Consider the following 22,616-nt stretch of genomic DNA (forward strand, 5'->3'; position numbering starts at 1 on the left):
GCTCTTTGTAACAGGGGTGTTGTGAAGCTCCGTTTGTTACTGAAGTTGAGTTCCTGGGATGGAAAGTGTTTAGAGATGGACAAGGGGAAATACTAGTCTTTTCTAGTAACCGCTGTCTCAAGATCTCACAGCACTTTACACTCCTACATTTCCCCTTCCTAGGGTTAATTTATTATGATTTCACAATTGCAGTGGGGACTTCTAGCCTTGGCTGTAACCGCGGGAATGCTTGGACTGGCAAAGCTCTTTTAACTGCAAGGCAAAAAAGTAACTTCTGGCAAGCAGTGCCGTGGAATGTGTTTCTCCTGTCTAGGTTGTGAGTCCAAGAAGTCTTTTCTTCCCTCCTGCCAGCCCAGGAAACTCATTCAAGAGAAGAGAGCAAAGAGCCCTTGCAGGAACCTGTCCACTAGCTTCTCTCGGCCTGGACGGAAATGTGGCGTCAGGGCCTTGGTGCCCACACCAGTTCTGCTGTGAGGGAGGAGAGGATCCAGCGTGTTTCGCAGCTTTTCAAAGGAGTCTTTCAGGAAGTGGGTGAATTTTAAATAAAATAAAGCAAAACGTACATCTGATCTGTGACTCACCGTGGGTAGTATCTGGTCTGAGTGAGTGAGGAAAGCTCCCTGTGCCCCATCGTCAAATGTGTCTGAATAATTGGCAGTAACATGATCATTGCAGTGTCGGCAGCTCCCTGCTTCTTCCTGTCTGGGCTCGTGCTTCACGGCAGCCAGATATAAACGTATCATAAAGCTGTACTGGGGAGAAGGTCAAAGAACTCGAGTGCACTTGTGGACAGAGAAATGACTTTGCAGTTTCTTTGACACCCCCCCCCCCTCCCGCGGTCTATATGTGTTCGGGGCAGATTGCTCTTTTGGTCACCCTGTGCAGAGGAACAGGTTTGAACACAAACTCGTATGCTCTTCTGAAACCCGTCAACGTCTGGGCATAAGTGTAGTGACCATGTGACAAATGCTGCATGTCTTTTTCTTTTTACAGTAACATTAAAGGGAGAAGGGTGTGGAGTTTTCTGGCACAAATGTCTCTTGTACACATCGTGGGATTTCTGCAGAGGCAGTGTTGTCTGGTGATTGGAACAGGTGACTGAGCGTTGGGGGCTGGGGTGCAAATATCAACTGTTAGTGCATGGTGTAAACTCCAGAAAAAGCTTGGAGCAGGGAGTTGGGAATTTCCTGAGTTCTAGCTCTGCTACTTACTCAGACTTGGGCAAGTCACTAGCGCGGTGATTTCCTTTGGAAAGGCGCTGAGCACCCGTGGCGCTCATTGAAATCAGTGAGGGTTGTCAATGCTTGAGGTTTCTGAACATCAGACCATTAACCTTTCTGTGCACCGGTCTGCTCATCTGTAAGATGTGGATAATGCTGACCTACTTCCCAGGGGTCTGGTGAAACTCGCTTCCATAATGTAAATTGCTTTGAGAGTCCCTCAAGAAAAAACGCTATATGGATGTAAAGAATTCTTTTTCTTGGTGGGCTGTGTTTGGACGGAGAGATGTCAGCAACTATTTCTTAGCTCTTAAGTAGGGTATTAACATACCACCTCATAGCAAGTTATGCTGCTATTCGTAGGGTAGAGATGTAAGGAGTTTACAAAGTTTGAGCTTGATCTACAACCAAGTTCATTGCAGATTTTCAGACGCTTGTCTTGTCCAGTCCATTCTTTTAAATATCTGTGGTGTTATGAGCAAGAGAGAGCACCCAAAACTAGAATATCTTCGGCACTTACAACTTAAAATGTCCCAACAGATTCTTTTAAGGACTGAAACGTGACATGCCAAGTAAGCATCATCTCTGGAGAGGGCTGTATAATGGAAATGCTGAGGGAAGGAACAGTTCTAGTGACTGCCACTCAAGTGCCCTCTGTTGCAACGTGCAACCTGCATTGCAGTGACTTCCAAGTAGGTGAAAGGGGTGAGGCATGCTAGACTCTGCTGAGAATTCATCTGATAACGAAGGCAGTGTTCTGGGCTTTCAGGACTGAAAGCCGACAAACGGCAGTTTTGTTTGTCCGGGCTGCTGTTTTGCACCTTCGTTACCTCTCCTGAGTCACTCTGTTAGCTTAAGGGAGTTTATTTGGCTTTTACAACTCTGTGTGCAGGGAGCAGTACATGTTAGCATGGTGTAAAGGTTTTACCAGCCTGGGGTGGACCCCTTATTCGATGGACTTCAAATCAGCATTAACAAGTGCAAGCCAAACCCTTTTTATTCCACCACACGCCGTTATGGACTCAGTACATGCCATGTGGTACAGAAACAACTCGCTAGCGCATCATCAAGGATCTACAACCTATCCTGAAGGACGACCCCTCACTCTCACGGACCTTGGGAGACAGGTCAGTCCTCGCTTACAGACAGCCCCCCAACCTGAAGCAAATACTCACCAGCAACTACACACCACACAGCAAAAACATCAATCCAGGAACCAAACCCTACTACGCACCCCAGTGCCAACTGTGTCCACATATCTATTCAAGGGACACCATCATAGGACCTAATCACATCAGCCACACCATCAGGGGCTCATTCACCTGCACATCTACCAATGATATATGAGATCATGTGCCAGCAATGCCCCTCTGCCACGTACATTGACCAAACCGGACAGTCTCTATGCAAAAGAATAAATGAACACAAATCAGACGTCAAGAACTATAACATTTAAAAACCAGTCGAAGAACACTTCAATCTCTCTGGTCACTCGATTACAGACCTAAAAGTGGCAATACTTCAACAAAAAAACTTCAAAAACAGTCTCCAACGAGAGACTGCAGAACTGGAATTAATTTGCAAACTGGACACCATCAAATGAGGCCTGAATAAAGACTGAAAGTGGATGCGTCACTACAAAAAGTAATTTCCCCCTGCTGATGCTCACGCCTTGTTGTCAACTGTTTGAAATGGGCCACCTTGATTATGTTGGCCTCTGTGGGGAACGGGGATAAGGAGGGACCTGGACTCTGACATGGAAAGCAGTACTGTGGACTTGCCAGGCACTGCATCTAACTTACGTATGCATTCTGTGAATGTCTGAATTGAACTAAATGCATACACCGTCAGGCTTGCACTCCTGGGTGGAAACTCGTTTGTGTTGGGGCCTGCCTCAGTGGGTGCAGAGAAACTGCCTGTTGGTCAAGTTCATCAGCACCAAAATGGTAACGGGAGGACGTCAGTCACTAATTGTCTTTACGTTTCCAGATGATATCGTCGTTATTACTAGCCCTTCCTTGCCCTCGTCACTATGTCCGCCGGCTTTCTGGCTTCCAGCACTTTGTGTGTACATGCCTGTATGCATGTACCTTTCTCATGATGACTTGCTGATGCATTGGTTTAATCGTGGAGAGAAACTGGGACGTCACTCCATTCTTCCTCCTACGCTCGGACACAAGTGAAACGGGCACTTCCTCATTGAACTTCCAGCTACTGCGAACCTAGTCACAAGATCTGGATGCTCATGAACTGCGACCAGCCTTAAGACCACGTTTGTGAGCTGCAGTTACTAACTACCAGGGTGAGAGCTTGGTCCTATTTGAAGTCAATGAAGTCAGTTTTGCCATTCACGTCAGTGGGGTCAGGATTTCACCCTGGGTGTTGGAAACTGCATCCTCTATGTTGGAGTCCCTCAGACCTTTCTGAATAGCTTATTACTCTTTGGAGGTGGAGTCCCCCTTTAATGGGTGGCCAGCTGTGCATCAACGGCTCTTCCCTGTGTTTCATGCCCTGGGCACAGCTGCCTCAGGCTGTCTTTCTGCATGTTTACTCTCCGGTTAGCTGGCTCTGTTCCCTGTTTGCCCTCTGATTTACCCTTTTTGTCTTGTTCCTCCCTCTCCTTTCTCTGTACTGTTCGGGGTGGCGTAGGGGGTCCATGGGTGAGTTTGCATGTGCTATTGCAGCTTAGCTGAGAGAAGCTTGGGCCAGCAGGCTTCTGCCCGAGCCCGCAGCCTTGTACAAACAGGCGACGCTCCGGGGCTGCTGTGGAAGCAGGGAGAGAGGGTGGGTGGCTTTTGAGGATCCACCTACTGCTTTAACTACAGCTACAGGGGCCTATTTGTATGGGGGGGGGGGGAAGGGGAGGAAGGAGGCATGGCAGATCAGGGGTCACGTGACTTTTTCACCCCTTGCTATTTTAACTGTGGGTTTGTGTCCCCTTGCCCCCACCCCACCCCATCTCACAGGCTAAGAAACAGCTTTGAGTCTGATTCCTTTCTAAACTTCCCTGAGCCTCCCTAAGGAGTCTTGAGTTCAAGGCTCCTTGAAGATTGTGTGGCCTTCTCCTAACCTCTGCACCCCCACCCCCTCGTTTTATTACCATGCCCTTGTGTAGTTTATGTAAAATGGGTTTGTTCTGGTAGAGAGGAATCTTCCCCTGACTATGCAATACCCACCTCCCGGGCCTAGAATCCCCATCTGCTGGTTGTGATACTGCAATGGGAGCATATTAGGGCTCCTCCCTTGTCACCCCCACCCCCCCACAAGTTCTTTCCGATTGCGCTTTGTGTGCTCAGAAGCTAGACAGACAGACACTAGCTTGACTGGGTGTCTGTTGTATGTAACTTTCTCCCTGGCTTTAATTATTCCCACTTGGAATAAACAATCATGGGATGTTACAGGTTCCCTAGTTAGCTGGGGCAGTGAAAAGCATGATAAAATACCAGCGTTGCAGAAGTGAGCTGTTGGTGTGGCACACATCTCCCCTATGCAGGCAAGGAAGTAGAAGAGAGGACCGGTTTCGGTGTTGAACTGAGCCAGGTAAAACTTCCTCAAAGCCTGAACCCACGTTGCAGTTCTTGGAGAGAGTAACTTACGCTGGAAAGAAACTGGAAGATGTGGGGGAGTAACTGGATTTTATTTGCTGAAAATCTTTGTAATCCTAAACCCACGGTCCTATCAGCCAGCACCATCCTTTGTGCTTTGAAGGGATTTGTGTGTTAGGAGTTCATTCTGAATTTCATTCATTCATTAGGATTTCATTCATTTTGTCCTACTGCCTTGGGACCATCTATATAAAGCATCTTTGGAGATGGAGACAATTGTCATCAGCTTGCTGGGTATTAAGGCTGCAAATTAACTTTCAGTGCGCGGTGGAGGATTCCAGTTCTGAAAGAAATGGAGAAGCTTGCTACTTTTCTCGATTTTAATTAAAGCGGACTTTGGCATCTTTTGCATGGCACTTCAAACCTTGTGCCTGAACCTTTCAAACTTGAGTGCCTAAAGTTAAGCATCTAAATCTGTATCTAGGTACCTAAATAAAAGTGACCTGAGTTTTCAGAGATGCCGAGCACCTGCACTGGGGCTCATGGCTGCTTAGCACCTCTGAAAATCGGGTGACTTATTTGGGTGTCCTACAGAAAATTGGAAGAAAATTGGTCTGTGATTCTGTAAAGCTGGCTGGAGAGGCAACTGAAAGGGGAGTGGTGGTTGTGCTTAGGGACCTTGGTTGGGATGGGGGCCCTGCTGTGTTAGGTGCTGTACAAACATAGAAGATGACCGTTCCTGCTCCAAAAAATTTACCCCAAGTTTTCTGTTGCTCAAATAAGTGAGAAGCCTATGGATTTTACCCCTTCCCTTGGGAGGTTGTTCCACGGAAGGGGTAAAAGATCTCACCATTGGGAAGCTTCCCTGGTGTTCTGCCTACCTCTGGGCATCAGGGGCCCCTGTTGGCTCTTAAGATTAGGCCCTGTGTAATCAAACCCACGTACCGAATGTCAGTCATCGGAGCAGGGCAGGTGCTGGGCCGCGTGGAGGCAGCTCTTGAAGTGTCATCATGTTTGTTTGTTAAGCCACTTGTAACGAACACGCTTAAATATTTTCATGAAGCAACCTCTTCCTTAATGGGTTCACTACTGTGGCTTCGACTTGGTGCTGGGGAATGCGTCACGCTGACGGCCCTCTGGCCATGGGACAGGTATGGTATAGGCAGCAAGCTGCCCCCACGAGCCCATGACCTCGGGTTTTTGTGGTGCCATTTCTAGAGACGAAAAGGGACTTCAGCATCTTGATGATTAGTTAGCCACCTAAGCTATGGTATTTGTGTTGTGGACACAATCCCCTGGGAACTATGTAATCCGAGTCTGTCTTTATCCTCATCACACCCCTGTTTGAGGCAGGGCGGTGCTATTATCCCTGTTGTACAGGTGGGGAACTGAGGCACAAAGACACTAAGGGCATGTATACACTGCGGTAAAACACCCAGGCCTGGTCCGTGTCGGCTAACTTGGGCTCAGGCTGCAGGGCTGTGAAACTGAAGTGTAGACATTTGGGTTGGAGTCTGAGCTTGGGACCCCACAATGAAGGAGTGTCCCAGGCCTCAGGCTCCAGCCTGAGTCAGCTGACATGGGCCAGCCGCGGGTGTTTCGTTGCAGTGTAGACATATACCCTAAGAGGGACTTGCCCAAGGTCCCAAAGGGAGTCTGTGGTGGAGCAGGGAATTAAACCAGGGTCTCCTGAGTCCCAGGGTAGCATCCCAACCAGTAGGGATCCCACTAGCATCCCAACCTTCTCTATCACTAGCCTGAGCCTCACCAGTTCATTTTATAGAGACCACCAAGCAGCCAGCAGATCACACTGTCACTCCCAGCTAGCAGCCTGGAGGCAAGTCCCCACTAACCGCACAGCCATGTAGAAGTCTGTTTTTTCTATGTTGTGCTCTGCGCGCCAATCATTCAAAACGTTTCACAGCTCTCACTCTGTCTTTGTGCCCCTGCTCCCCTCCACTTCCTTCACTTCATATTGATTGCTTCTCTGTTAACAGCTGCTTTCCTACTTACCGCGTTTGCTTTCCTTTGGGTGCTGTTTGGCTTTACTTTCAACCAGTGAAATTGCGGAGGTTCTTAAGTGTGTACTCCTTTCCAGTAAGAAATTAATCCCTATTTTTATCTCCTTAGTTAATTGTTTAGAATGCAGGGAAATGATGACCAGAAAATACAGGAGTATAAATAATACTGTGGAATTTCCACTGATCAGCTTAAAAAGCTCTTGGCTTTCGCTGATGGGCTAGAATAATACCATACTAGTATTACATAGACAGAGAATGCCTATAGGAGTGCTAGCTGGATCTCAAAGCACTCTTCGGGGGTGGGGTCAGGAACATTGTCCCCATTTTACAGGTTGGGGACATGAGGCATAGAGAAGGGAAGTGACTTCCCAAGGTCACACAGCAGGTTATCGGCAGCGCGGGGCCTAGAACCAGGTTGTCTTAGCACTAAGCACATTACTGGGAGTAATTTACAACTTCCCCATAGGTTCCACCTCTAGGCTGGCAGTTCATATCCAGCCCCCACTGATAATGACCAAAATTATTCTCAGCTCATCAGTGGCCTTTATGAAAATGGTTTCATGGGTCTCAGGAGCCAGGTCCATATTACAAAAGCTGTCATTGCAACTGGCATTAATTGGCGGGCGAGAGACCAAGATCAGTGTGGGCTGTGAAGACTGATCTTTCTTCAAACCCAAAGAGATTGTGTCCCTCCCAGATGTGAAGTCCTGTAGGAAAGCAATGTGGGTTGAAGCTTGTAATATCATTCTCTCTGTTTCCTGTGCTGTGGTTAAATAGTAGACTTCAGGCTTGTCAGTCCAACCCCTTTCACTATCATAACATTCACCCCCAAAAAAACCTTCAGGAATTTAGCTTGGCCTGTGTTGCTCTAGGCAAAACTGGCCCACTTAAAGCAATGGGTGAAGACGATGCTGTCCCTGATTCGGAGTCTAAGCAATGCCTAGCCAGAGCAGCCAGCCATCAGTGATGTGCAATATTATTTTACAGACTGCCAAAAGGTGTGAATTACTGCACGCCTAAAACACATCTGGAAGAATGTGGCAGTGTTGTTCCAATGGCAATGTACTGTGAAGATGACGACGCTAAAGGGAACGACGTAGACGTTCGGTTTAAAATAAGTCCTCTGTGCTTGCTCTCCCAGATGGATCCCAGAGACAAAAGGTAGCTAAGCAGAGGCTGAACAATGTGCTTGTGTGTGGGTTCCATTTGCTTCTCCTACACAGACCTTTCCTCCCAGCCCCCCACCAGATGTTCCAGGCAACAGGATTTTCCTGAAGCTTGTGCATTCATTTATAGATAGATTGTGGGGGAGGGGTGTGTGTGTGTGTGTGTGTATATACACACACATAATCTGTGTGTAGAGAGAGATAGGTATTAAAAAAAATTCCGCTCCTTGCACACAAACTACGGTGAATAGTTTTCCCTCCGCATGCGCCACATCCTGGCCGGCGGGTGTGCCAACAATAACACCACATGTGAATGGTCCCTCAGTATTCTTGAGGAGGCACTGAAAGGAGGGGTCTGCACTTGTTTAAGACCATACACTACTCTGCCTCTCTGCACGGCTCCACCGTAAAGGAAAACAGGATAGTTATGCTTACCAGGAGCCTGGAATGTACCTTCCCCAGACGCTTGAAATGTATCGGTGCATAGTGCTAAATCCCCGGATAGAGAGAGAGTTCAGACTTTGCAATCAAAGCACTCCTGCCTTCAGCATCTTGCAATTCCTAGATCAGGTGAACTCTCCCTGAACAGGGACTGCAGGGTCCGGAACTCCTGCCTGGGACTTGTGCTCCAAGTGCTGGCTCTCTACGTGATTCAGGCATGGAGCTTGATGTGCATTTGCAGTCATCCTCTAGTTGGACTTGTGATCTTTCAACATCATCTTGGGCTTCCTCTGTCCCACAGATCTTTCTCCTTCCATGCGCGCTGTGACCCGCCCCGTGCTGCGAGCTCTCATACAAATCAAAGGAGCTGGATGCAACCCAGGTGCACCTGCAGTGGAAGAAGGGCAGTGTGTGTGCACACGTGCACGTCTCCCAGGAATGTGGGATGCGATGAGCTTGAGGATGGGACTGTCTCGTTCCCTTACTCCAAATGAATAATATGCCCAAGGCAATGATGGCATGGACCACGTACAGCGTGGCAGCATCAGGGCAAGCTTGCTTCTACTGCCCCGCCAGTGTGTCTAATTCTGCTCTGGGAGGGTCACCACTATAGGGGTGGGGAGGTTCAGGCTCAATGGTCTGTCCAGTCCTTGGCTTCTCTGCCAAGGGGGGCTGATTAGTGCCAATTCCAGTGGTGGGCTTTTGTGGTATGGCCCCCTCTCACCTAGGACCTGGGCCAATATCCACCAACTCACTTCCCACAAGCCACCCCACTGCCAGCGGATGGCAGCCCGCTTTCAGGGCTTGTCTGTGCGCAGGAGTAGCACTGGTTTAACTTAAATGGGTTTAAAAAACCCAGTGTAGTTCAAGTGATGCGAAGCCGCCTGGGGACGCTCATTAATGGATGTAAATGGTTCTGTGGCTTAACTTACGCATGTAAAGTTACTCAGGCCAACTTGAGGTAAGGTTTCGATTGACTTGGGAGAGTCCGCATCCTGAGTCGCACCGATGTAACAAAATCGGTTTGAAAATGACACCTTCGCTAAAGCTGTGCAGCTTTGCATGTAGACCAGGCCTCTGTGGGTGTGGCACTGAGCCTCAGAAGGTGGGTCAATTGACTCGGAGTGTAGCCGCCTGGGCTCTGAGACCCTGCCCCCTTTGTTGGGTCTCGGAGCCCGAGTTCCAGCCCCGCGGCCCAAGTCAGTTGACCCAGGCTAGCCATGGCCCTTGCGTGGGTCTTTGATCGCAATGTAGACGCACCCTGTCAATGTTGACATGGGCTGGAGAATGAATACGTTTGGGATACGGCGCCGATGTCCTGAAACGTCAGGGCTCGAGTCGGTTTTGACTTTGAGTTCTAGGACTTGACAAGAGGTGGGGAGTGGTGTTTGTGCACAGCCTAGCCAAGGGGACTAAGTACCCAAACCTTAGCTAATGGGCTGGCGGTGGAAGAGGTACCTGACTCTGAGGTTTCTCTGTACGAATGACGCACGACTTACACTTTGTATAACTCTGTGACCATGAGGTTTTTTTTATCAACTGTATTGTGTGGCTAGAGCACATCTTAGCCCTTGCCCCAGTGTGTCTTGGGGAGGAGATGGGGGCGTCAGAGGGAAGGGAGGGCATGGGGAGGCGAGGAGCTAGTTTGCTAATCCTCCCAAAGGAAGGCTGGGATTAAGACACTAGCTGGACTGTACAGCAGATTTTGTCGCTGTTAGACTTTGTGGTGGAGCACGGCTCGGCAGCTGCATGGAGCAATAGGAAAATATTTAAATGACTGATTTTTGGCAGAGCAAGGAGGGCCAGTTACAACATAAATGAATAAAAAGAAACATGCAGCAATAGCAATGATGTAACTTCTCGCAGCATGACTGAAACCAGTGTGATCCCAGAGGCCCAGAGGAGGCTGTCGCCCTAGCGAGTAGCCAGTAGAGAGACCTGCGGCTTCTTGCTAGCCACTGGGTTCAGTGCTATTGCATTGAACCTTTGTCTGGCGGTGTCTGTCGCATGGGGCACTAAATTTGTTTCCCTGTCACTCTCCTAGTAACATCATTAAAGCTTTCAGCTTGGTGAGTGTGGCAGGATCAGACCTAATGAGTGGAATGTAATATGTTCAGACAGGCCTTGTGGTTTAGTGGACAGGGCATGGGATTCCCAGCCCTGCCGCTAGCTCCCTGTGTGACCGTGGGCAAGTCACTGTATTTCTCTGTGCCTCAGTTTCGCTGTCTGTTAAATGTGGTTCATGATCCTGGCCTTCCCTGGTGAAGTGCTTTGAGAGCCTTGGAAGGAATGTGCAATATAATCCGGAGTAGTGGTGGCCTCTTGTATGCCTTCCTATTCTCCCTGGCCTCATCTGTGTTTGCGCTTGCCTGTAAATGTAAATGAATTAGGAAGTAGCTCCGGTGTAATTCATCCATCGTGGCTGCTGTCTCAGTCCCCGGTTTCAGCAGTGTTGTTCTGGAAGGACCCAACGTGATGATATGCCCAGCTTCTGCCCCGCAGCTTTGGATAGGATTCTGCAGAAACGTGGATTGCTCTGGCCTACTCTGGTGCCTGATTCAGGCAGTCGTGCAGACCAACAAATGTATAATTAGGCGGAAGGACTCTGGTTTACTTTCTCCTTTCTTCCCTCACCCTCATCACACTAATCATTCTTCCAACTGAAGGTGGTTAGCTGCAGCTCCTGAGCCACCGACTCTGGTAGCTCCCTTGTGACATCAGACCCTCCGACCCCAAGTTATAGTGGGACATCTCCCTAGCATTCCTAGTACCTGCAGATCTGCAAAGGGAGGAATGGGGCCAGGTTCTTGGGCTCCTGTCTCCTCTGCTGTGTTGCAGTGTGTTTTTCCTCTGGGACAGCATGCAGTCTGGAGCCATGCGGCCATTGGGCTCTATCTGGGGACTGAACTAGAAGACGTTCTGTGGATTTTAGAGTGGAGAAAATCAGTGCTTTCTGAATGAACTACGTGAACATGGACCGTTTGTACTGGAAGCTCGTAATTATCCGGGTCTGGAGAGAGAAGCGTCTTTCTAAGGAGGAAGTCGGTGTCTTGGCCATAGCAATAACCTGCCAAAGGTCCCTGGCCCGGCTTCCTTTTTGGGATAGGTAGGAAAGCCAGAGTGGGACGAGCAGGGTTGTAGTCCGTCTCTCTCTCCTTCTCGGCTGCTGTGTGATAGGAGCTCAGCACAAAAGCTGCTGTTCTGCTGATGGCCGCTGATGTTTCCCATCTTTCCCACAGGCTAGCAGGAACAACCCGGGAGGGGTCCATCTCCGGACAGACGCGGATGATGCCAGAGCTATGACAGGGGCTGCAGTCTTGGCACTGAGGGGTGATCAGTTATGGAACAGCTACAGAAGGAAGTACTTGAGGTCAAGAAGGAGGAAAAGGAAGAGGCAGTGATAGCAGCAGGTGACACCTCAGACCCAAGTGGAGGACCAGATAGTTCGCTGCCTTCTAGCAGCTATACAGGTAAGTGGGAGGGGCGCAGCTGGGCATCAAGCAGCTGTGTCCAATGAACAATGGGTGCTGGCTTCACAGGGTGAAAACCATTTTTCCCATGGAAAATGCCTGCATTAAGGAACACATCATGCAGGGGGGCCAGAGTGGCACAGCCCTGTCAGGAGTACGTTCCCCAGCTCCAGGCTTTTGGCCGAGAGTGCTCGAACAAGAGGCTGAAAATGACCAGATGTTTGTATAACTAGGGATAGAATTTCCATCTTAAAGTGAGAGGAATCTTGCCCTGTGCCACAACTTGTCTTGAGATAGGAAGGAATTTTCTGCCCCCTGGACAGTGATGTGAATGAAGGGCTGCAGGAAGCTTGCCTCCCTTTGAAGCAGCAGCTGTTGGCTCCTGCCAGATGTGCCGGGCACTGGTCTGTTCCTGTGTGCTGAGCTGCACAGGGACTTACGTGTGAATGGAGTCTGGCTTGTTTTAATCTTTTTTTCTGAACTGATTCATTGGCAGCCAAGCTCCTGGAAGGCTTAATCATTTCACTAAAAAGAAGGTGATTCGCTCTGCTTGGCCATTTGCTGAGAGTCAGAAGACAATTAAAGGAACGCTCAAGTAATTTTAGGCCCAGAATTTAGTGCCTGGGTTTCAGTGGGGGGAGGGAAAGCTCGCTGTGAAGCAAGTATTTTATTATTGCTTAAATCTCTCTCCTGCCATCCTGAGGAGCCCAGCACAACAGCATCGGGCAAATGCCTAAGAACTGGGAATATGGAATTTACCCACTGGGTTTCATTTTCCAGCCTGAATCCAAATGCCAAAAGGAAGAAAACATAAATGATTGAAATTGTTACATATGAAAACTGTTGTTTCCCATCAATAACGTGCAGAAGCCAGTAGCCTGACCATAGAGAGCTTCTGTCATGGGATCTGATGACCTGGAGAGGAGAGGAGATCTTCTCTGTTCAGTCACTCTTCTGGAGGACTGTTAAATGCTCATGTGCGTGCTCCACCAGCCTAGAAACGCTTTTTTCGTTTCCTCTTTGTATCCCTTTAGACCTCTCCCAGAGCTCTTCTCCATCCCTGTCGGACCAACTCCAGATGGGCTGCGAGGAGACATCTGCTGCAAGTCTGAATGTGGAATGCAGGGTCTGTGGGGATATAGCATCAGGATTTCATTACGGAGTGCATGCATGTGAGGGCTGCAAGGTACGGAGTGCATGCAATAGACCCTGTCCATTGCGAAGGCAACAGAGCGAGGCTTTGCGCCCTTCTGTGTCTCCCCTGGAGAACTAGAACTGAAACCCACTGAGTTCCTAATAGCCTGGGCTTCTGATCTTGCCCTTAACTCTGTGGGGCTGTGGTGTTAATGGATCATGATGGTGGGGGAGTGGAAGGACAGACAGTAACAGAAAGGGCAGAGGCTCTGTCTTGGGAGAGGCAAGAGCTGCCTTGGGTCCTACACTGTGCAGGAGTTGAGCAGCAACGTAGCTCTGCTCTTGTCCCCTCATTGCGCTTCATATAGCAAAACTCCGGGACCACTGGGCTCACTTTTAAAGCGGCTCCTTGGCTGATCTCTGCCGCAGGCCAGCAGTGGACATGTGTTCTTTTCGCCCTGTGAGCATGCGGCCCTTGCTTGACTGTGGCTATAAAATTCCTTCCCCCACAGCAGATGCCGGAGGGGCTGCGTTAGCCAGCGCCTGGGTGCTGCCAAACATTCCTTAGGGCTAGCAAATGCTGGAGTCGACAGGGAGGGAGTTGGGAAGTTAGAACTTGTTTTGTTCGTCTCTCCCTCCTGGCCATGTGTGGTATTGCAACCACCTGGTTTCTCGACTTGTGTACAAAACATCAAGGCCTTCCCTGGCCCTCGGCAATGCCTTCTGCGTCGTCCCCCTTGTGATAGAGGCTCTTTTTGTTCCAAGAAGACTGAGTGGAAAGTGATCTCTTCGTTTGGCAGCTTCTCTGCTTGCTGCCGGTACCTCCTCTCCACCCGGAGTGAACCTTTAAGAGGGTCAGAGCGGCACGAAGCCTGGAGCACCGCAGGCAGCCTTTTGCAGGCGTCAGCTGATGCTGTTCTGAGGCACTGTTAGTAATGCTGCTTTCTCTCTCCCGACTCCCTCTGCAACACCCCGCCCCCCCCCCCCGCAGGGTTTCTTCCGTCGGACGATCCGCATGAAGCTGGAGTACGAGAAGTGTGACCGGAACTGTAAAATCCAGAGGAAGAACCGCAACAAGTGCCAATATTGTCGCTTCCAGAAATGCCTCTCGCTGGGCATGTCACACAACGGTGAGGGGCGCGGGTGGCAACTGTGTGTGTGGTGTGCAATGTTCTCCGAAAGGATCGAGGGCACCCAACTGAGACACCGCATAGGGGCCAGGTTTCAAGAGGCCAGGTGCCTAGCAGGTTCTGACAGTTGGTGCCACTTTAAAATGTCTCGAGCTGAGCTCTCAACATCACTAGTCCCTTGTGCAAACAGAAATTGTCCTGCCTGGCCAGACCTCGGTCAGGTCTGCAGTGCAGTGCAGACAGAGGCAGTCTCATTCCTGAATGAAGCCAAGCAGCTACAGAGGTCCCTTCAAGTGACAACAGAGCAAAAGGGCATCCAGAGGAAAAAATAGCAAACAGCATTTTACCTTCCTGTAGCTCCTTTCACCTCCAAAGCTGTGTATGCCCAGTCCAGCCTCTTCTGGGGGGGAGCAGCAGCTGGGTGCACAGAATGCTGCACGGGGGGGTGGGAATGGGGAATAGGGGAAACTTTAGGGGGGGCGGACACCAGAGCAAATCCCCTGCTCTCTCAAAAAGTTCCCTGGGACTCAAAGGTTTGCCTCAGGGATGCTGAATGTTCTGGGAAGGGGCCTGGGTGGGTGTAAGTGCTTTTCTGCCATATTTCTGTTCTGGTCCTGAGAGGGGCTGGAGGCCAGCTCAGGCCTGGGAGCAAATCAGAGCAGCTTCAAGGTTGCCCCAACCACACCCCTAGCATGCCCACCATATCCGAGGGGGCCAGGAGTGGGGGGCAAAGAGCTGTCTCTGCCCCCTTTACACCACTCAGGGGTTCTCCTGTGCACAGGGACTCTTCACATCTCTGGAGCAGCCCAAAGGGAATGGTGCAGAGGCCAGGATGTGGCTCAGAGTTGACTCAGAGCAGAGAGGACCCACGCAGTACGCGACTCACTTTATCCTAAGGGCTGAATTGTCTCTGGATTCAGCCCTGTAGCTCTGGGTGTCTAGCTAGTTCCAAACCCAGTGCTTGGCCTTAACTTTCCCCTTGGTCTCATTCGTCTGGAGCAGCACGGGCTGTGGTCCGAGTGCCAATCCCTTGCAGTATTGACTACTGAGCCAAGCAACTACCTGTCATTGCTGTCTGTTCCTGGAACGTGTAGCGTGCATAGGAACGGACAGTTTTACCCAAAACACAGTAGTTTAAAGCCCAACAATCCTCCTATTGAACAAAGAGCAGTGCCTGTCCGAGGAGCAGGTCTCTGTCTCTTGAGAGCCCAAATTACCGCAGTGGAGAGCTCGCACTGTAGATCTAAACAGAGTCTTCATTGGAACATGAGGTTATAATGACCTCACACTGATGCACTAGGCAGTGTGTAGCCTGGAGGAGCTCTGCACCATGGTGCCTTGATGATTCTGTCACACCGAAGGCTTTAAACAAGAGGTTCCCATGGAGCCAGGGTCCCGTACGCGCAGGGTGCTTACTGTCAGGAGCTGGTGTCATTGATGCCAGTGCAGACGTGTGTGTCCCTAGCCCCTTGCGGTTTCTCCCAGGACTTGTTGATCATGCCCACTTTGTTACGTAACAGCCATTCGTTTTGGCCGCATGCCAGAAGCAGAGAAGAGGAAGCTGGTAGCGGGCCTGACGGCAAGCGAGATCAGCTGCCAGAACCCGCAGGTGGCTGACCTGAAAGCTTTCTCCAAGCACATCTACGACGCCTACCTGAAAAACTTCAACATGACCAAAAATAAGGCAAGAGGCATCCTCACTGGGAAGACCGGCAGCACCCCGGTGAGTGCTCCTCGCAGGTGGGCAAACCAGAGGGCTAATAACGGCGCTAAAAGCACTGGCCTTTATTTCCAAGGCAGGGCAGGACAGGGCATGTTGCTAGGGAAATAACAGGTCAAAGACTATTTAAATAAGTTACAAGTATTCAAGTCAGCAGGGTCTGAACTTCACACTGTGGTACTTTGAAGCAATCTCAGAACTATTAGCGATGGTCTTTGAACTCATGAAGGATGGGTGAGGACTGGAGATGGGCAAACATAGTATCTATCATTACAAAGGGGAACAAAGAGGACCCTGGAAACTATAGAGCAGTCAGCCTAACTTTGATACTTGGAACAAATTATGAAACAATCAGTTTGTAAGTACCTAGAGGTTAATAGGGTTCTAAGTAATAGCCAGCAGAGATTATTCAAGAACAAATCATGCCAAAGCAACTCACTTCCTTCTTTGACAGGGTTCTTGGCCTAGTAGATGGGGGAAATCTGTAGACATGATATCTTGATTTTTAGTAAGGCTTTTGATGCAGCCCCATGTCACCTTCTAATAAGGAAACAAGAGAAACGTGGTCTAGATCAGTGGTTCTCCACCAGGGGTACGCAGAGGTCTTCCAGAGGGTATGTCAACTCATTTAGATATTTGCCTCGTTTTACAACAGGCTACATGAAAAGCACTAGCGAAGTCAGTACAGACTAAAATTTCATACAGACAATGTTCCTACAGACAAAATTCAGACAATTTTCAACAGACAATATACTGCTTTATATACTATATCAGGGTTTCTCAACCTGGGGTTGTAATTTGTTTTATAATTATATGGTTAAAAATGAGAAAGGAAGCAATTTTTCAGTACTAGTGGCTGTGACGCTTTTCTGTATTTTTATGTCTGATTTTGTAAGCTGGTAGGTTTTAAGTGAGGTGAAACTTGGGGGTCCGCAAGACAAATCAGCCTCCTGAAAGGAGCACAGGAGTCTGGAAAGGTTGAGAGCCACTGGTCTAGATGAAATTACTATCGGGGGTACACACCTGGTTGAAAGACTGTACTCAGAGTAGTTATCAATGGTTTGTTGACAAAGTGGGGTGACTTACTTAGACTGATAAGTTTCAGAGTAACAGCCGTGTTAGTCTGTATTCGCAAAAAGAGCAGGACTTGTGGCACCTTAGAGACTAACCAATTTATTTGAGCATAAGCTTTCGTGAGCTACAGCTCACTTCATCGGATGCATACTGTGGAAAATACAGAAGATGTTTTTATACACACAGACCATGAAAAAATGGGTGTTTATCACTACAAAAGGTTTTCTCTCCCCCCACCCCACTCTCCTGCTGGTAATAGCTTATGTAAAGTGATCACTCTCCTTACAATGTGTATGATTGGAAATGGCCCACCTTGATTATCATACACATTGTAAGGAGAGTAAAAAGAAAAGGAGTACTTGTGGCACCTTAGAGACTAACCAATTTATTTGAGCATGAGCTTTCGTGAGCTACAGCTCACTTCTTCGGATGCATACCGTGGAAACTGCAGCAGACTTTATATATACACACAGAGAATATGAAACAATACCTCCTCCCACCCCACTGTCCTGCTGGTAATAGCTTATCTAAAGTGATCATCAGGTTAGGCCATTTCCAGCACAAATCCAGGTTTTCTCACCCTCCACCCCCCCACACAAATTCACTCTCCTGCTGGTGATAGCCCATCCAAAGTGACAACTCTTTACACAATGTGCATGATAATCAAGTTAGGCCATTTCCTGCACAAATCCAGGTTCTCTCACTCCCTCACCCCCCCTCCAAAAACCCACCCCCATACACACACAAACTCACTCTCCTGCTGGTAATAGCTCATCCAAACTGACCACTCTCCAAGTTTAAATCCAAGTTAAACCAGAATGTCTGGGGGGGGGGCGGGTAGGAAAAAACAAGAGGAAATAGGCTACCTTGCATAATGACTTAGCCACTCCCAGTCTCTATTTAAGCCTAAATTAATAGTATCCAATTTGCAAATGAATTCCAATTCAGCAGTTTCTCACTGTGGGATCATAGGGTAATGGCTTGTAGAAACTCGTGTTGGAGAGCTGCCGAGCAGCCTCTTGTTCATATTCCGACCTATTCATGATGACAACAGCACCTCCTTTGTCAGCCTTTTTGATTATGATGTCAGAGTTGTTTCTGAGGCTGTGGATGGCATTGCGTTCCGCATGGCTGAGGTTATGGGGCAAGTGATGCTGCTTTTCCACAATTTCAGCCCGTGCACGTCAGCGGAAGTTTCTACAAGCCATTACCCTATGATCCCACTGAGAGTTACCAAAAGCAACTACAGCTTTGCTCAAGAAACTTCCTGAAAAAGCACAAGATCAAATCCGCACAGACACACCCCTGGAACCCCGACCTGGGATATTCTGTCTACTACCCAAGATCCATAAACCTGGAAATCCTGGGCGCCCCATCATTTCAGGCATTGGCACCCTGACAGCAGGATTGTCTGGCTATGTAGACTCCCTCCTCAGGCCCTATGCTACCAGCACTCCCAGCTACCTTCGAGACACCACTGACTTCCTGAGGAAACTTCAATCCATCGGTGATCTTCCTGATAACACCATCCTGGCCACTATGGATGTAGAAGCCCTCTACACCAACATTCCACACAAAGATGGACTACAAGCCGTCAGGAACACTATCCCTGATAATGTCACGGCTAACCTGGTGGCTGAACTTTGTGACTTTGTCCTTACCCATAACTATTTCACATTTGGGGACAATGTATACCTTCAGATCAGCGGCACTGCTATGGGTACCCGCATGGCCCCACAGTATGCCAACGTTTTTATGGCTGATTTAGAACAACGCTTCCTCAGCTCTCATCCCCTAAAACCCCTACTCTACTTGCGCTATATTGATGACATCTTCATCATCTGGACCCATGGAAAAGAAGCCCTTGAGGAATTCCACCATGATTTCAACAATTTCCATCCCACCACCAACCTCAGCCTGGTCCAGTCCACACAAGAGATCCACTTCCTGGACACTACAGTGCTAATAAACAATGGTCACATAAACACCACCCTATACCGGAAACCTACTGACCGCTATTCCTACCTGCATGCCTCCAGCTTTCACCCTGACCACACCACACGATCCATCGTCTACAGCCAAGCTCTGCGATACAACCGCATTTGCTCCAACCCCTCAGACAGAGACAAACACCTACAAGATCTCTGTCAAGCTTTCTTACAACTACAATACCCACCTGCAGAAGTAAAGAAACAGATTGATAGAGCCAGAAGAGTTCCCAGAAGTTACCTACTACAGGACAGGCCTAACAAAGAAAATAACAGAACGCCACTAGCCGTCACCTTCAGCCCCCAACTAAAACCCCTCCAACGCATTATTAAGGATCTACAACCTATCCTAAAGGATGACCCAACACTCTCACAAATCTTGGGAGACAGGCCAGTCCTTGCCTACAGACAGCCCCGCAACCTGAAGCAAATACTCACCAACAACCACATACCACACAACAGAACCACTAACCCAGGAACTTATCCTTGCAACAAAGCCCGTTGCCAATTGTGCCCACATATCTATTCAGGGGACACCATCACAGGGCCTAATAACATCAGCCACACTATCAGAGGCTCGTTCACCTGCACATCCACCAATGTGATATATGCCATCATGTGCCAGCAATGCCCCTCTGCCATGTACATTGGTCAAACTGGACAGTCTCTACGTAAAAGAATAAATGGACACAAATCAGATGTCAAGAATTATAACATTCATAAACCAGTCGGAGAACACTTCAATCTCTCTGGTCACGCAATCACAGACATGAAGGTTGCTATCTTAAAACAAAAAAACTTCAAATCCAGACTCCAGCGAGAAACTGCTGAATTGGAATTCATTTGCAAATTGGATACTATTAATTTAGGCTTAAATAGAGACTGGGAGTGGCTAAGTCATTATGCAAGGTAGCCTATTTCCTCTTGTTTTTTCCTACCCGCCCCCCCCCCAGACATTCTGGTTTAACTTGGATTTAAACTTGGAGAGTGGTCAGTTTGGATGAGCTATTACCAGCAGGAGAGTGAGTTTGTGTGTGTATGGGGGTGGGTTTTTGGAGGGGGGTGAGGGAGTGAGAGAACCTGGATTTGTGCAGGAAATGGCCTAACTTGATTATCATGCACATTGTGTAAAGAGTTGTCACTTTGGATGGGCTATCACCAGCAGGAGAGTGAATTTGTGTGGGGGGGTGGAGGGTGAGAAAACCTGGATTTGTGCTGGAAATGGCCTAACCTGATGATCACTTTAGATAAGCTATTACCAGCAGGACAGTGGGGTGGGAGGAGGTATTGTTTCATATTCTCTGTGTGTATATATAAAGTCTGCTGCAGTTTCCACGGTATGCATCCGAAGAAGTGAGCTGTAGCTCACGAAAGCTCATGCTCAAATAAATTGGTTAGTCTCTAAGGTGCCACAAGTACTCCTTTTCTTTTTACTCTCCTTACAATGTGTATGATAATCAAGGTGGGCCATTTCCAATCATACACATTGTAAGGAGAGTGATCACTTTACATAAGCTATTACCAGCAGGAGAGTGGGGTGGGGGGAGAGAAAACCTTTTGTAGTGATAAACACCCATTTTTTCATGGTCTGTGTGTATAAAAACATCTTCTGTATTTTCCACAGTATCCATCCGATGAAGTGAGCCGTAGCTCACGAAAGCTTATGCTCAGATAAATTGGTTAGTCTCTAAGGTGCCACAAGTACTCCTTTTCTTTAGACTCATAAGTCTTCAGATATATTAAGGGCTGTTATAAAGAGGATGGGGTTCAGTTGTTCTCTGTCCACTGAAGGTAGGACAAGCAGTAATCTGCAGCAGTGGAATTTTAGGTGTTATAGTAGGAAAAACTCGCTAACAATAAGGGTAGTTAAGCTCTGGAACAGGCTTCCAAGAGAGGTTGTGGAATCCCCGTCACTGGAGGTTTTAAGAACTGGTTAACCAGAGGTAAATTAATAGCACTGACTATCAAGTCCATTCACGCTAGTGATTTCCAGCACGTCCATTGCTGGCAATTTTCTGACTCCTGGTGCCATGGAGTTAATGATTTGCATATGCCCAAAAGGAATGTCTTTCTGAAATAGACTGTAACTGTCAGGAATGGTCTAGCTGTACTTGGCCCTGCCTCAGCACAGGGGACTGGACTAGGTGACCTCTCGAGGTCCCTTCCAGTCCCACATTTCTACGATCCTATCAAGTATTTGACATTGTTGATGCATTTCTTCGTTACTTTTTCTTTGGGGGGGTGGGGTGAGGATAGGGGGTTGTATTGGGGAAATGTCTTTCTAGATAGATTTTCCCCAGCCTTAGAAGTGCTTTGCCATTCAGAGATGGAGTTATAACCCTGCACCAACACTCTCCACTACCTGTTGTCATGAACTGCAGCAGTTCCATTTAAAACCAGCTGGGGAATTCACCCACTTCTCCTCCTCCTTTCCGTGCTGACTTGATTCATGTACAGCACCATGCTCCCACCATTCAAGGTTCCTGATGCTCCGCAAAGGTTTGCCTGGAGTCGCGGAAATGATCAGCATCTCCAACAACCAGGGCTAAAAGTAGCTTGGAGGAGTGATAGTTGTCCTCCGCTTCCTGACGTGCTGCAGCCCTCCTCTCGCTGTTGCCGTTCAACAGGCTTCTGGCTGCGGCAGCCCCGTGCAACATAAAACGCTGACGTGCCGGGTGGAAGCTTGCCACAGCAGTCGAACGACATGCTATTACTGTCTCTGATCTGGTGACTGTCTGGTGAGCTTTACTGTGAATGGAGGCCTTGGTGCTTCCAGGCTTCCTATGACCTGCTAATAGCACACAACCTTGGTTGCTCTGCAGTGCTTGCTGCTGGATCTCCAGGGCACAGCTGCAGGCTTCTTGCAGTTGGGAGGCCCGGAGCTGCAGCTGCCATTACATGCAAGGGAAGGCTGGGGACACATGGGGTTTTGAATGATCTTCCACACCAGGGCCAGGTAAAAGCACAATCGCTCTGTACGGCCAGCAGCTCGAGTCCCCATTGCAGAGATCCTGACCGTTTGCTTCTCTTCCATGCAGCCGTTCGTGATCCATGACATGGACACCCTGTGGCAGGCAGAAAAGGGGCTGGTCTGGAAGCAGCTTGTCAACGGGATCCCCCCATACAAGGAGATTGGGGTCCACGTCTTCTACCGCTGCCAGTGCACCACGGTGGAGACAGTGCGGGAGCTCACCGAGTTCGCCAAGAGCATTCCCAGCTTCCTCGGCCTCTACCTGAACGACCAGGTGACTCTGCTGAAGTACGGGGTCCATGAAGCCATCTTCGCCATGCTGGCCTCCATCATGAACAAGGACGGGCTTCTGGTGGCCAACGGGAACGGGTTCGTCACACGCGAGTTTCTACGCAGCCTGCGCAAGCCCTTCAGCGAGATCATGGAGCCCAAGTTTGAGTTTGCCGTGAAGTTCAATGCCCTGGAGCTGGACGACAGCGACCTGTCTCTCTTCGTGGCTGCCATTATCCTGTGTGGGGGTGAGTTGGGGCCCATCAACCATGCACCTGTTAAAAAGGCCAGGGATGGGGCTCGGGTTGGGGGGAGTGGGTCTGAGGCCATTCCTGCTGGGAACAGGAGCGGTGCACTACAGAGTGGATTAATGGATTAATAGGGGGAAGAATAACGTACAGCTGAAACTGAAGCCTTCCAGTGACTCCCAAGATCTGTGTTCCCTGGCACCGCTCTGCGGTTGGGC

At 49.0% G+C, this 22,616-nt stretch overlaps 1 protein-coding gene and 1 long non-coding RNA gene across 2 annotated transcripts in view; one reads left to right on the top strand and one right to left on the bottom strand.

Annotated features, from left to right (window-relative positions):
• PPARD (peroxisome proliferator activated receptor delta) overlaps positions 1-22,616 on the top strand; it is a 38,513-nt gene that overhangs the window by 14,055 nt on the left and 1,842 nt on the right. Inside the window, exons 2-6 of the mRNA XM_077839515.1 lie at positions 11,633-11,863; positions 12,898-13,049; positions 13,989-14,127; positions 15,648-15,850; positions 21,948-22,398. Of these exons, the coding sequence (XP_077695641.1) occupies positions 11,734-11,863; positions 12,898-13,049; positions 13,989-14,127; positions 15,648-15,850; positions 21,948-22,398 (1,075 nt within the window). The 5' untranslated portion in view covers positions 11,633-11,733. The remainder of the gene's footprint in view (positions 1-11,632; positions 11,864-12,897; positions 13,050-13,988; positions 14,128-15,647; positions 15,851-21,947; positions 22,399-22,616) is intronic.
• The window catches only part of LOC144278271 (uncharacterized), a 43,003-nt gene continuing 25,243 nt past the window's right edge, over positions 4,857-22,616 (bottom strand). The window contains exon 3 of the long non-coding RNA XR_013348565.1: positions 4,857-5,108. This is a non-coding gene — a long non-coding RNA (uncharacterized LOC144278271). The remainder of the gene's footprint in view (positions 5,109-22,616) is intronic.

Source organism: Eretmochelys imbricata, chromosome 21 (genome assembly GCF_965152235.1).
Source record: "Eretmochelys imbricata isolate rEreImb1 chromosome 21, rEreImb1.hap1, whole genome shotgun sequence".
Taxonomy (NCBI): domain Eukaryota; kingdom Metazoa; phylum Chordata; order Testudines; family Cheloniidae; genus Eretmochelys; species Eretmochelys imbricata.